The sequence below is a fragment of the Drosophila montana genome, unplaced genomic scaffold (assembly GCF_035044405.1).
Source record: "Drosophila montana isolate Dmon_TW-CO22-7 unplaced genomic scaffold, ASM3504440v1 contig_1624_1, whole genome shotgun sequence".
In the NCBI taxonomy this organism is placed as follows: domain Eukaryota; kingdom Metazoa; phylum Arthropoda; class Insecta; order Diptera; family Drosophilidae; genus Drosophila; species Drosophila montana.
Window position 1 is genome coordinate 1,122,147 of NW_026996559.1, and position 15,725 is coordinate 1,137,871.

Consider the following 15,725-nt stretch of genomic DNA (forward strand, 5'->3'; position numbering starts at 1 on the left):
ACAAATAATATTAATATACAATATATAATGCTTGTCATTATTTAAACAATTAAATTTATTAATTTGTGCATTTAATTCTCTCTCTCTCTCTCGCGCTCTCGCTCTCTCTCTTCCATAATTGTTGTTTGTGCTCACCTCTTTTGCATTGTCTTTGCTGCTCCTGTGTGCAACTGTAATCTATAAATAGAATAACACTCTTCGTGTGCTCTCTCGCCTATTTTCATTCTTTGAGCTTGTCTGTGTTTACACGTTTTATGTTTTACACTTCACGCGAGTATGTTTAAAATTTAAAGAACGGCCAAGCCGGTTAATACATTCTAGTATTAAATAGTACAGCATTCTATGGTCAAATATATAAATATATATATAAATGGCAAGGGTGTTTTTCTTTTTTTGCGTTATGAGTATGAGTAGGAAACTGTTGTTGTCATTCGCGTTGTCCTAATTTTGTTGTTTTCCGTTGCGGCGTCAATAGGTTCGTTTGTCAATCTGATAATCAAGCTCCATCCAAACAGCCGGGCCACAGCTAACATGTCAGTCAGTAAGTGTGTGAGTGAGTGAGTGAGTGAGTGAGTGAGTGAGTGAGTGAGTGAGCGAGCGCGCCTGCTGGTGTCCTGCTGGGCCTAGGCCCATGCTGCTGCTGCTGCTCATGATGCGCGGACCACTCGTATATGGCGAGTCATGTACAACGCATCATCATTTATCAAAGCGCGGCAACAATTCGCAGGCTGACAAGCCAGCGGCACTGGCATAAGCCATCTCCTCCCCTCCCATACACACTGCCCCAAAGCAAAGCCGTCGCCATTTTCTTGCGCTGCTTTTTCGGCGGCGGCGGCTGCGGCGGCGGCGGCGGCGGCTTATCGTTAGTTGGTCCTGTCATGTAACGGTTAAATCTGCATGAAAAATTAATGCTGTTTTGTGTATGTGTGTGTGAGTGTGTGGGTGGGTGGGTGTGACTGTGCCACTGGGCTATTGAAATTAGAATTGGCCTTCGGCAGCCGCATCCGCCTTTACTTGCCTATTCGCTCTTTCATTCGCTTTCACATTCGCATTCGCTCTCCCATTCGTTTTCGCATCGCCTCTCCCATGCACAATCGCAGTTCACAATGTTTACATTTAGCGTTTATTTTTTATTTGGCCAAAACGAGTGTCGTTTGGCTTTTATGTTTTTGTGTGGGACAGGTCAATGCAGTGTTTCGCAACTGGGTATGTGGGTCATGTGTGTGCGTGCGTGTCTGTATGGTTGTATGGGTGTATGGGTGTGTGGGTGGGTGTGTGGGTGGGCGTGTGCGTATATGCAGCGTGCGTTTGCTTATGGATTTGCCGTTAGTAGTTGCGACGCCAGAGGCTCTCGAAAGGTTGCTGTCGACGCTGGCGCAGCTGCTGATGTAGCTGTTGTTGTTGTTGCAGCCTCTCATAGCCGGCGGCGAGGCTCTGCTCGGCGGCAGCCACATGGCCGACGGCAGCCACATGGCCGGTGGACTTGTATGCGTAGGCCAAATGCGGGACAGTTTTTCGCCGTTGCTTTGCCGATGAATCAGTGGGCGCTAGAACTGACACCTTTTTTTGCTGATAGCTGGGACGCGGCGGGGCTTGAGCCGCCGTCAGCGGCGTTGGTACCTTTTTGGCCTCCGGCTGTTGTCTTACCTTCCGCTTTGGTGGCTCCTGCTTCACCGGCGGCTGCTGCTGCTGCTGCTGTTGCAGATGCTGCTGCTGTTGCAGATGCTGTTGCTGTTGCAGATGCTGTTGCTGCTGTTGCAGATGCTGTTGCTGCTGTTGCAGTTGTTGTTGCTGTTGCTGTTGCTGATGCACCCACGTCGTCTTTGTGGGCGTATTCCTTGCTGGATGTTTGGCCAGCGTCTTAGTGTCATTTTTCAGCTGCGAAATCGAATACTTTTTGGCTGCCGTTGGGAAATAGCCCGTTGGCTTTTTCAGCGGCTGCTCCTGGGCAATGCGCTGCTGCTGGCGTTGCTGCTGCTGCCGCTGGAAGTGCTGCTGATGTTGCTCGGGCAATCGCTGTGCATGTATGTGCAGCATTTCGGCCTGAAGTATTTGTTGTCGATTCTTGTAGGCGCGCTTATAGGCAGACACTTGAGACGCGCTGGCGGCCAACAGATGATGGGCACCCTTTATAGATTGGGGCTGTTTGGGCAGCTCCACTTGCACCTTGCGTGCCACTCGCACTTTTTTCACAGCTTGCAGCTGCTCGGCCAGTCGGGGCGCCGGCACTTCCTGCCGCCGGGTGTTGGTCTTCATATAGAACAAATGGCTAGTGCGGCTCATTTGGTTGGAGAGGGCTGCCTTATTGACAGTGTTGTCAGGGCCGTTTGATTTTTTAAAGGCCTCCTCGACGTACACATCTTTGGGCTTTGCCTCCTCCTGCTGTACGACTACCTTGTCCTGGACAATCTCCGTGGCGGCGGCTTTGATCTTGCTGCTGGCTTGTTTCGGGCTACTGCTGTTGCATGTTTGCTTGACGGACCGCTTTGATTTGGTCTTCCCGATCTTGACTGGCTGCTTGGATGGTTTGAGCTTCGTTTTGGTCCGCGTTGACGGTGGCGCCGGCACAATCGAGACCGGCCGGAGCAAGGCATCTACTTTGTGTTCGTGCTGCTGCTGTTGCTGCTGTGGTCGCCAGTTGGGCGCCAGCGGCCCCAGCGGCCCCAGCGGCGGCTTAATGCGTTTACCAGTTGTGTTTGTCACTTGCATCATGGCCAGAGGCTCCTTCGGTCTTGAAACCGGCTCCGAATTCGATTCGAGCGATTGCGATCGGGTCTGAAAGTTAAAGCTGCGCTGCCTGTGATTCGTATGGAGCACATTGTGGAAGCTCAGGCATGGCTCCTGCTTTGGTAAATGCTTATTGCCGATCGGTTGGATCCGGCCGCTGGCGTAGCCCTGGCGGCGATTGAACGCCTGATATGTGACTGGACCGTCCGCAAATTGTATAACCTCAAACTGTCTGATCCGTTCGCCGAGTGTCTGGAAGCGTGTCTGTTCCTTGATGACGTTATTGGGCGGGGCCTGCTCGCCGCGCATTGTATATGACTTGGGCAACCCCGGCAGCTGGCGGCCATCGATGAGGCCGGCGCTACCGAAGCCAAGGCGAAAGCGCGCCTTGCTTGGCTCGTCCTCGGGCTGGCGATCGAAGCGCACGGCCAGGCGCTGCTTTAGCGCCTCGTCGACAACCATCAGCTTGTCGGCATCGTTGTCATAGTCTCTGCGTTGGCGCTGCCGCCTTGTCAATGATGCCGCACCCGCATTCGTTGTCTTCTCAATCGCAATGAAATGATGCTTACAGCTGGGCGGTCCCTTGCCCTTGCCAAGCGCATAGCCCATGCCCAGTTCCAGCGTTGTGCGCGGCGGCAAGCTCATCGATCGCCCACTAAATCCGCCCAAATCCATGTTATTTCCATTTACACACCCATCCGTTCGCTGCTGCTCGCCCTTTGGATTACTGCCACTCACCACGGTGGTGCTACTCTTATCTGGGCTACTGGAATCCTTCCCCCCGCCATCGCTGCTATTCAGTATCTGTTTGCCGTACATGCGCAAGCCGCCAGCTGAGAATGACATGGAACGCCGTCTGTTCGCCTGAATTACCGTGTTCAACAGATGACCCGAATTCGCGCAGGCCGCCTGATCGGCCATCTGCTTGTGGTTGCGTGGATACTCCGGAGCTGTACTCCGCTCCCGTTGCATTGTCAATATCCGCAAGGGTGCTCGGTTCTCCTCACGAGCCTTTACATTCTGGGACACTATTTTTGTGCAAAATGGGAGTACAAAATAATAAAATACAAATATAACAGGAAATATTAAATATATTCTCGGCTCGCCTAAGATTAAATCCTCTTCCAGACATACGGCTTGCACTTTTACAGATATATTAGGAGACCGCTTATAGAGCTTTATAATATTTGAGAAGCATCAAAAAGTTCTGAAATGTTATGTTAGCTCAAGATGTCTTCAGAACAAGAGCGTAGTTTTTGACAGATTATTCCTATGACAGCTATATGATATAGTAGTCCGATATGCAAAGATTTGATGGCTTTTAGGCTGAGAGACTGGTCTACATAGAAACAGACAGAAAGGACAAACAGCCATGGCTTTATCGACTCGGCGGTTGATACTAATCAAGAATAAAGAAAATACATTCTTTATGGATTCGCGCGAAACCCGATGCAATGTGCTGAATGCAACCTCCCGCCCTACCGACCGAGGGGTGTAAGGTACGACACGAGTCGCGAAGTACATTAACGAATACAAGCTAAGACTATAGTTGTCATCATCACAGTGGACCCGGAACGGTTTATCCAAGACATAGCTAGTTGCTGTATAGTAACGGGCCAGAGAAGTTCAGTATGCTAGTCAACCCAGAAGAGAGGTCTTTTATTTACTTAATAATACCCCAAGTCCGTCAAGAGCGGTCTACACGACACAATTTCCCATCTATCTATCGCTCTCCCTATATCTATTGCTATCTATATCTCATATCATCTTTCCCTTTATCTATATATCTTTCTCTTCAGCTGTCTCTTTATATATGTACGTCTATATCTTTTTTTCATTTATGTTTATCATTCCTAATCTCATTTGTATCTCTCTTTCTTTATCGCTCTATTTATATATCTATCTTAACCTTTCACTTTATCTATCTCTCTTAATGCATACAGCTAATACAGTTTGACTGACCGACAGGGCTAGCATTATAAGTGTATGTGTCGGGTCGGATACTTGTCCAAAATCCTATTATTTCAAGCCTATTATTCATTGGTATACTTACTCGGACTATATGGCAGCAATGAGGTGCTTCGTTCATAGTAGCTCTTCACTGCATTCTCATATAACTGGTTGGTGTTGCGCAGTAACCAGAGATTTTTACGCCCATTGACGCGCATTAGCCGATTTAGTTGATCGGCCTTCATATTATATCGGCGGCTACACCTCGTCCAACTTCTGTGTCGTGTGAGAATGCGCAGTATCTGCTCTTTAATTGTGCCCGGTTGTGGCGGTTATCGCCTGGCGATTCCAGGTCCAGTGGCTTTTACTTTTATATTAGAACGCTGTCACTGGTTGGTAAACTGGTTAGCCGTAACGATTCGGGTGTTTTTCTATGCGCTGCTCCCCAATTGAGGTGCACGCGCCTTAAACTCTAAGAATTTTGTGGTTCTTTACAATGGCAACGAAAATGGCTTAGATAATTTTTATAGGTACGTTCGTCTTAAACAGACCTTGAACCTCTTTTATACTGTATGCAATTTAAAATCGGAAAATAGGGTAAAGAACTGACTTTAAATACTAAAAGTGTCGAAGCGTAGAGAAAATTGTTTGGAAATTGAAATACATCCAAAATAACTACAAATGAAAAGCCTGCTAAAAAACAAAAATTTGCCTACAATAAAAGAAAGTATATAGTTTAATGACATATCAAAACGGCCTTCCATGCTGCCAAATACAAACAAAATTCTTTCAAATTCAAATTCTTTCGATTTTACAAAATTGTATACAAATTATCCTTCGTTTTGATTCGTGTGCGTTTTGGCAAGGCCGGAAAAATTTTCAACAAGCCTCTATACAATCGAGATCCTCTGCCACGCCCATCCAGCGCATCGCTGTCGATTTTTCATTTGACAAAGTATTGATAAAATAGAGAAAACGGCTTCATTTTCGCTGTTATACATTTTGCATATATAGAAGAAATTATCCAGCGTTGCCCGTGTCAAATAACCAACGTAGAACAAGTAAGAGGTTCTAGTCGGGAGCTCCCGACTAGGGGATACCCTGAACCCTCTTCTTCCAACAGGTGATAGGTATAAAATGAAAGATACTTGAAATATATATACTATTCTAGAAGCTACATGTCAAGCTACATGTTTGGTGAATCTAGCTCATATTATTTACCGAAATTGCTCAAAAAACAGGATTTCGATATCGATTTTTATCGATTACTTGGAAACAGAGAAAGTTATTGAATATCGGAAACAAACTGCGTGGGCACTAGGAGAACCTACAGCTAAAATTTGAAGTCTCTAGCTCTTATAGGTTCTGAGATCCTTGCGTTCATACATACGGACGGACGGACGGACGGACGGACGGACGGACGGACGGACGGACGGACGGAAAGACAGACGGACATGGCTAGATCGACTCGGCTATTGATGCTGATCAAGAATATATACACTTTATAGGGTCGGAGATGCTTTCTTCTGCCTTTTACATACATTTGCACAAATAATTATACCCATTTTCAATTGGTTCAGGGTATAAAAATCGTTTGAACTTTTGAAGTCAGATTGTGTGGGAAAGCATCAAACACAATGCAGCCTTAGAAATGTTCTTGGCAAACGTTACGTCTGAGCGTCGGACTAATAAGCTAACAAGTCACCGGTTCAACTCCAGGCGCAATTGTCAACTTTATACTCTTATAATTTCTGAGTTATGCTTCAAAAACCGATTTTCAAATATCGATTTTCATCGATATTACCAAATGTGCAGGAATCGATACGCTCGTTCTGCGTTTTGTATATTTTTTTTCGCTCGCATCCCGATCCAATAGACTGCATCCCACGAATATATACTCAGACTATCCACTTGTTAAATAGTTTAGAATAGAGGAATTTATTGTAGAAAGAGACGACTCCGAGCAGAATACTCTATAAAGCTTGTTATTGTCATCACAGAAAACCCTGAACGGTTCGTGCAGGGCTTAGTTAGTTGAACAAAATTGAAGTGATAAATGTGTATACTTACGTGTTAGTCTAGTAGGCATAGAGAAGTTAACTGGGTAGTCAACATAGAAGAGTCGATTACACCCGTAATTAGCTTATGCATAAATATTACACCAAGCATGGTTCTACGATTAATTAAGGAGGGAAGATTAATCATAAGAGGCCTATTGGAGTGGAATATTGTTATGACCAGATACATGAGGCATACTCTAGTATAGGTCGTACCAAAGACATACAAAGGGTCTTTGTCATGTACGGCTCGTCGAATCCCTTTGACCATCGCTTGATAAAACCCAAAATAATACTGGGCTTATTGACCACGGTCGTAACATGAGAGTCGAATTTAAATTGATTGATTTATTGATCAAGAATGACACCTAGATCATTAACTTCATTACAATTGCTGTTGACATCAAGAATGTAAGAAACCAATTGGGGAGTGCTTCTATAGAAAGTCATTACCTTACATTTACAACTTTGACTTTACACCAGGACTGAATCGCATCATTGTCGGCTTGTAAAAGATAACATGATGCCATAATTTCACGTCATCAGCATTTATTAATACTCGAGAGTGAGACAGTATCGAGGAAAGGTCATTGATGAAAAGAGTAGAGAGTAGTGGGCCAAGATGGCTATCTTGAGGGACACCGGAAGTTATCAGAATACGTTTGGAAAACGGATGTTTGAAAAGAACCTGGGTTTCTTTTACACTCCAGTAAGCAGTAAGGAGTGGTTTACAGAGTCGAAAGCCTTACTGAAATAAGAATAGATTACGACGGCCTGTATTTTTTTCTTAAACCCATCAATTACTAACGAAGTAAATTCAAGAAGGTTATTGGTTGTAGATCTACGCTTCGCGAACCCATGCTGAGAAGGTGAAATAGAGCCACATAAATGTTGCAGTTGAGATGTTTTAATTCCCTCAAAAGCCTTAGGTATAGCGGATAACTTGGAAATACCTCTATAGTTTTCGACATCGGACTTACTCCCTTTTTTATGGACAGGGATTATGTATGATTCTTTCTAAATAAACGGAATATATGACGTGTTTACAGACAATCCAAAAAGTTTTAAGACAAGTTTACATAGTGATACAGCACAGTACCTGAGAACACGATCAGGGTCCGTTGAGTCGCCGAGAAGCGAACTTTCCGTAATAATAGGATTTAAGATGCAGTTTGACCTCTGCAACTGATAAGGATAAGGCTGATTCTTATTTTAGCTAGAGGAGGAGTAGGTAGTTTGCTTGGATCAGTATTCGCGCTCTCATCTGCAAACTTAAACAAATAAGGCAAAATAGATGTCTTACGTTTTGTAGTTGAAAAAGTTAAAAAATTGCCTAGGATTATGTCCGAACTGGAGGCGACAACGGCGAAGGTAATCCTTGTAGCATATGGAATTTTGCGTAGAAAAATTGGATCGGGCAAATGCATATCGGGAGAAATCAGAGTGATTTCCCGATTTCTTAAACTTTTTATAACACCTCGGCTTTACATTTTGTGATTGAACGAATCCTACAAACAATATAACAAAGTTCTTAAGCTTATGTAGTTTTCGAGATAACCATGTTAGTACGGACGGACAGACAGACGAACATGGCCAGATTGATTTAACTTGGCGTCCTGATCAAGTATATATATTTATATTTTGTATGTGGTCAGAGATATGTTTTCTGCTGCCTGTTACATACATTGGCAATAACCGTCAATCGTAATGCCCCTTTTGCGCGTTTTCGATGGGAACAGAGTATGCAAATTATGGATCGGCTCTTGGTTTAGGTTACGCTGTACTTTATCCAGCTAATTAGATTTAAGGTGCGTTTCATAACCGGTTTGCAGCCTTGATTCTTCAGCCTTCTTTCATTACGATTGCGAGTCCAACTGGGTGCTCTGGGCGGGACAGATGCGCATTACTTGCCGCACGACGCTTGACACTGATTAATTGGGTTGCCGTCAAGTGGCTCAGTAAATGCCGAGGCAAAAAAGTTGGTAAAAATATAATAATTAGCCACAGGTAACACAATTGGAACAGTCAGCGGCAACATCCAATGAGGAGGCGACTGCCGCCAGTCTCGTGCGGCAATTTGTCAAAGCTGCTCCTGATGTGCAGCTGTCCACGGCTTTTCACCATGATGATGATGATGATGGGCTTGATAATGATTATGCTGTTGCTTGCAATTCCCTGCTTGTTCTTCTTGGAGTGCAAACATAGCGGCAAAAAAGTGCTGAAAACATGAGTTGATCCGGGGCATCAGGCAGGATCTGTGCTGCGGCTTGTTGGCAGTGCGTGTGCACAAATTGGTTTTAATTGAATTACAGTGCGTAATTTATGCATTGCTTAGCCCATGTACGTACACCCTGCCACGCACACACACACACACACACACACACACCCTTCCCTTTCCCCACCGTCGAGCCACAGCAAACAAATCGATTGGAGCTGCAGTTGGGCTTAATCGAATCCTGGATGCATTGCAGCGTTGCCTGCATAAATGTGGCCTATTTATGAACAGAGCCGCAGTGGCCAACACCACAGGCCACAGACCGCAACCCACACACACACACACACACACTGCATGCTGCATTCGAAAGGCCAAAAGAATTTTGTGTGTTGGCAACTTTTCGGGCGCAAACAAAAAACTTTTGCAATTCTTTGCATAAAACTTTAAAAATTAACTTAATTAATTGGCACATCATTTCGGTTAGTGCTGGCCCCCCACCCCCACTCAGCTGGCTCCCCTCGCCTAGCCTCGCCTCGCCAGCATCCCCACGTGCTGCTCCTCTTATCTTTTGCCAGCTAGTCGACCTTTGACCCTTTTAATGCTTTGTGCGTGTTGAATGAATTTCAGTTGATATCCAAAACAAAATGTTGCTTTGCCTTGCTATAGCCCCTCCCTTGTCACCAGCTCCCGCCCCTCAACGCTACGGCCTGTTGTTGCTGCTAAGCTGCCACATTAGCAAAGTGAGGTGCAAATTTTACGAGTGTCCTTTTTGGGCTGACAGCCAGTTGTTGTTGTTGTTGTTTGTTTGTTGGGATTTTAGTGAATGGTAAAAAGTTGTCTCGAGAAAGCTTTCAGCTTTTAACGTGCCACTAATTGGGGTGGCGGGGTAGATGGGCGTGTCAGCTAGATGTTGCCTAATGCTCTGGTGTCCATGTGCGCTGGCCCCATTAAAATTGACATTCGTTGCATTTCGGGCAATTAGACTAATTGACTTTTAACCAGCACATGAGACTCACGCGCCCAACAATAACCCCCATGGAACCCCTGTCCACCCACCTTCGCCCAATCCACGGGCCCATTAATTTTGTATGCGCAATTCGCTTGTTGCAGCTGCATAATTGTCAGCGACAAGTGTTCGCGTTGCCTGTCTCAGTCAACTAATTTGGGCCAGCAAGGCACAAAGAAGGAGCGACTGCTATAGAGAAAGATAGAGAGATAGACAAAAATAGAGAGAGAGAGAGAGAGTGAGAATATGGCTTTGCATCAAAGAAAAAACCAACGTAAGAACTTAGTTTTGCAATGCATTAGATGCATACAAATGTATGCTATTTTTAATTCAATACCATAAACATTTATAAAAAAAAAGCATTACCATTGAAAATATTTTATTTTTTATACCCTGTACACATTGAAAATGGGTAAAAAAGGGTATTGGGGCATAATGCAAACATGTGTGTTTATATATCCTTGATCAGTCGGTTTCTTCTATTACCTTGGAAATACAAGTTTATTTCAAATCGATGGCTCAGACAGCTTCAAGTAAATCGATAAATATCGGTTTTTGTATTAGATTTCTAGACAAAATCTTTGGAGTTTATCACAGCCAGAGAGTTATGGCCTTGGTATATAAATTGTACCATGAAAAGATCATTAAGATCGGACTTTAAGCTCCGAAATTGATGAAAATAGCATTTGCTATAGTGTGGGCCGTGTTTGTTGGGGTGTGGGCATAAAAGGAAGTTCCCATTGAAGCATTTCCTGAATCTATTAAAATAAATATATTTAACAGGCACAAGAAGGTACACCATTAACTGTATATGTTCTTGGTCAGCATCAAAAGCCGAGTCGGTCTAGCCACATCCAGCTCGGGGCTGGTTGGGCATCTCTTAGTCCTTGTTGTTTTTATAGAAAAACTCAAAATTCCACCGATAGATCTTATGGCAGCTTAGCCATTAAGAGGTGCGAGCCGGACAAGTTTAATGAAATACGAGCTTGCAAAAAAAACATGGGTCACTTTTGTGACAAAACGCTAACAGTCTCTGCTAGGGTATACAATTTGTAAGACTGAGCGCATTGAGTTTCCAGTTGAAAGATGAGTGCGGCAAAGGTGCAGGGTGGGAGGGAGCTGTGGAAACAGTTGCCACATGGCGCTGCTCAAACCCACAGTTGCAAGCCAGCTGCACTGGCAGCGCGACAGGGCACGGATAGAGGAGCAGCCGCCAGCACTCGGAACTTAACTCAGCTCCGAGTCGGAACAAGCAGCACAGCGAGCAGTTCGTAAACTGTGTCTGTGTGTGTGTGTGTGTGTGTGTGTTGGGGATGCTCATTCATTCATTTGCTCAGTCAGGCATTCATTCATTTCCATGATTATGTTTCTTATCAATGATAAATGAATATGTAGTACCAGCACTCAAAACTGCAGCTCTAAACTGCTGGCAAAGTGAAAGTAATACCCGGGCGAGCCAATGCCAAAGAAAATACCAAATTGTTTCGGCAATGCGGACTTTGCATTAGCCCCTGCAGCGCAGCTATCGATTGTCTAAAATCTGATCAAGCGATCATCGCTGTGTGCCAAGCTTTAAGACAATCTTTAAGTTCGTTTGGCAGCTTTAACACCTGTTAAGAAGCTTTCAAATAAAAGCTTAAAACTTATATCTTGGAAAAGCTTTAAGCTAATTTGAGATGCTACTGCTAGATAGGCTGAGCTGCTTACAAATGTCTTTAATGCAAAACTTAAATCGGCTTTATGGCGACTTATTCGCCATTTAGAAGCTTTTAAGTAATTCGTTAAGGGATCTGTTTAGCTCGCATGTAAAGATTAACTGTAATTTGTAGGCTAACCAGCTGGTATGAAGCTTTTAAGTTATAGGTGGCTGGGTCCGTTTGACAAACATCTAATCGTTAAGTTTATTTTTCTTCAATTATGGAGCTTTTAAGTAATTCTTCAGCTTAAGCTCAAGCTTTTTGCTTGATTAACCAGCTGGCATAAAGCTTTTAAGTAATTCTTAAGCTTTAAATAAAACAATTTGAACAACAACTGACTTTTGTTATTTGGGAGCTTTTAAGTGATACTTTAAGGGACCTGCTCAGCTCAATATAAAGTTTTAATATAATTTGAAAGCCTTACTATGTGACATGAAGCTTTTAAGTAATAGGTGGCAGATCTGTTTGTCCAATAGTTGAGCTTAAGTCTTTAAGGTTAGGCCCATTCAATTGCCTACAGCTTTATCCCATGGGGTTTGGTACTACCTAAATTATTGCTAATTTTCACTGATTCCTGGAAGATCTATAAGCTTAAAGCTCTCTCTGGCTTAACAGATCTTTGGCACATGTTTAATCGATTAATCGAGCATGTTTGGCCATAAAATCGATATGCTCGTCGGGGTCGAACGGACTGAAGTGAAATCATCTGCCGCGAGATGAAACGAGGAGGAAAGTCAAGCGCAGCCAGCTGAAGTGCAGGCGAAACAGTTTCTGACATTTGCACCCGGCTCAGACCCACAACTGAATCGTCCGTCTACTGCAGCTCATGCTGCGTCTCCCGTCTCTCGTCTCGCGTCTCGCTACCCTGGACCCAAGTCCCGCGTCTCGGGCCCCCGCCACTTGATTGCTACAACGACTTTTGGCCCGAAAAGTTCTTTGTGGTTGGGCGCTGGCGCGGTCGGACGATGGTTAAGGGATGAACGGATTCTCGGCGGGCTAGAGCAATGCTTTGGGTCTGCTGCTGCTGCTGCTTTTGAAGTGGGCACTCGGCAATTTTCCAGCACTTTAGGAATAAAATTTTTAACAACTCGCCGAGGCGGCCGCTAAGTGCGTCGACGTTTAAACTCCCAGCGGTCGCCAGCGGGCGGGCGTCCATCAACTTGTGGACGACGAGTCGACGTCGTCGTCCGTTTTAGTTTTGTGAAACTTTCTGCTTTCGCCTTACACAAAATATGCAAGAGCGCCGTAGGGTCTAACCTTTACCAGAAGCGAATAGTCAGCAACCTGACAATTTCTTAACTGGACCTTGTCCTATAAGTATGCTTATTTAATGATTAGCCCCATTCACCTGTCATGCTTGTAAATAATCGACACTCAATGTGGGTCCGGACTAGGACAAGAGCTTCAAAGCTCTTCCTGCTCGCTGGCCGTTGCATTATTAATGCCAATGACGTTGAATAATTAGCGCCGCTTGCTGCAATTTGTGATATATGGCAAGCCAATGGCTCCATCAATATTGGCCGGCTAATGACGCCTCCTGCTGCAGCGTCATCCACCCAACAAGTCCGTCCAGCCTTAATGCTTCTCATCACAAGCATTTGAGTGGTGAGGCATAAGGATAATGAGCTCGCCGATGACCCAAATGCTGCGAATAAATAGCTTGGCCAGCCGAATTAAACGGAAAGTATCCGATTATTTCATACCCTAAAATCCTATTAAGCCCAACGAACAAAACGGCAAATTGAAAGCCATTCAAGTGCCAGATTGTTCAATAATAAGTTAATAAATAAGCATTCATACAATATATTTAATAAATGGGTACATCACAGGTCAGTCATCGCTAGATGAGTTGTCTAAGTGACCCAATCATTTGGGGATGCGAGTGCAAATCCCCTTAGTCTTAGTCTAAAGCTAAATAAGCGAGTAGAGATAGGCGAGGCGTGCTTTATGTCCGCACATAATAATAATAATAGTATAAAATACTCAATATATAATAATGTTGGAGACAAAAGAAGAATGCCTAATACATTGCAAGTGTGAAGCTTAAGTTAACAGAACGTAAAATTAAGCAAATACATCTAACGAGTAACAAATAAACAGAGCAAACGATTTAAAAATAAAACTAGCGATTCACGAATAATCAGAATGATCGACTTTACAAATAATCCTATGAATGGATGAATGTACGGAACGAGCGATTTAAAAAAATAAAACTAACGGGTAATACGTGAATCGATCGAGGGAAGTAACAAATAATGAATGAAGGAAGTTTCAAATAAAATTAACGAGTTTTAAATAAACCGACGGAACGATTAAAAATAAAACGAGAAAGAAGTGCTATCTTCGGCACACCGAAGATTTAATACCGTTGCAGACCCAACCTTTTCAAAATGTTCATAGTGCTTTGCCCGTATCTAAGAAGCACAGGGAAAATAGTTAATGCCGAGTATGGTTAAGATATCTTGAAAAACAAAACAGGTTTCCATACAACAACTTAATTTTCGACCGATCGTTCCTATGGCAGCTATATGATATAGTAGCCCGATGTGAATAAGATTTTGCATAAGTGGAGGGAGCATAGTAAAACTAATAAATGCCGAGTTTGGTCAAGATATCTTGAAAAACAAAAAAAATTCCATACAACAGCATAATTTTCGACTGATCGTTCCTATGGCAGCTATATGATATAGTTGTCCGATCTTAATAGAATTTTGCATATATATGGGGACCGTAGTAAAAACTAATAAATACCGAGTTTGGTTAAGATATCTTGAAACACATAAAAATGTTCTATACAAAAACTTAATTTTCGACCGATCTTTCCTATGGCAGCTATATCATATAGTGGTCCGATCTTAATAGGATTTTGCATATATATGGGGAGCTTAGTAAAACTAATAAATACCGAGTTTGGTCAAGATATCTTGAAAAACATAAAAATGTTCCATACAAAAACTTAATTTTCGACCGATCGTTCCTATGGCAGCTATATGATATAGTTGCCCGATCTTAATAGAATTTTGCATATATATGGGGAGCTTAGTAAAACTAATAAGTACCGAGTTTGGTCAAGATATCTTGAAAAACATACAAATTTTCTATACAAAAACTTAATTTTCGACCGATCGTTCCTATGGCAGCTATATGATATAGTTGCCCGATCTTAATAGGATTTTGCATATATATGGGGAGCGTAGTAAAACTAATAAATACAGTTTAGTCAAGATAACTTTATAAACAAAAATGTTTTTCATACAAGAACCTACTTTTCGACCGATCGTTCCTATGGCAGCTATATGATATAGTGGTCCGATCCAGCTGGTTTTGACATATGAGCTGCGTGCAACAGAAAGAGGGAATTCTGCAAAGTTTCATAAAGATAGCTTTAAAACTGAGAGACTAGTTCGCATATAAACAGACAGACGGACAGACGGACATGGCTATATCAACTCGGCTGTTGATACTGATCAAGAATATATATACTTTATGGGGTGGGAGATGTCTCCTTCTATGCGTTACACATTTCACGACAAAATTATAATACCCTCTGCAAGGGTATAAAAACTAACGCGTAACGAGTAAACAGAACGAATAAACAAATGAATGATTCAACAAACACAACCAACGAGTAACGAACGAGAAAAAAAATTAAAGAAATTTATTTCTTATTAGCACACCTCTAGTTTATTAATGACAAACGGGATTGAGAATCATAAAAGCGACGAGTGAGAACTAACGAGAGCGGAACCCAAATGAAAGAACATTCTAGATAATCGATCGATTGTTAGCAGCTAAATAGAAATGTCCTATGAGTTAGAGTGTTGCAAGGGAAAATTGAGTAAACAATTGCAAAAGTTATATAAATAGGACAAGTTGTTGCCTTTAACCTTCAATCGAATGTTTGCATACTATACACCTTCTGATGGGACGTTTAAGGGTAGCTGCATTATTTAGTGGACGTTGCTGGGCCGTCAGAAAAACAAACAACCCAATAAAAATTAGTAGCAAATAAAATTTTAAAATTTAAACAGTCGCAAAGCTGACCCAGAGAATACTTAGAGATTGGTGTACAC

The 15,725-nt window shown here is 43.1% G+C and overlaps 1 protein-coding gene across 1 annotated transcript; it reads right to left on the reverse strand.

Moving 5' to 3' along the window:
• Positions 1–1,109: 1,109 nt before the first annotated feature.
• LOC135440560 (formin-J) lies at positions 1,110–5,361 on the reverse strand. Its single transcript, XM_064699807.1, has 2 exons — positions 4,781–5,361; positions 1,110–3,755 (listed from the first exon to the last, which is right to left on the reverse strand). Exons 1-2 carry the CDS (start codon positions 4,920–4,922, stop codon positions 1,327–1,329), a joined length of 2,571 nt encoding a protein of 856 aa, XP_064555877.1. The 5' UTR covers positions 4,923–5,361; the 3' UTR covers positions 1,110–1,326.
• Between the last annotated feature and the right edge of the window lie 10,364 nt (positions 5,362–15,725).

What these genes read in the sequence shown, in the direction of transcription:
- LOC135440560 (XM_064699807.1), bottom strand. Translation starts at nt 4,922, where the DNA reads ATGAAGGCCGATCAACTAAATCGGCTAATGCGCGTCAATGGGCGTAAA. An exon ending in ATTGCTGCCATATAGTCCGA is followed by an intron (nt 3,756 to 4,780) that starts GTAAGTATACCA and finishes GCACAAAAATAG; the next exon opens with TGTCCCAGAATGTAAAGGCT.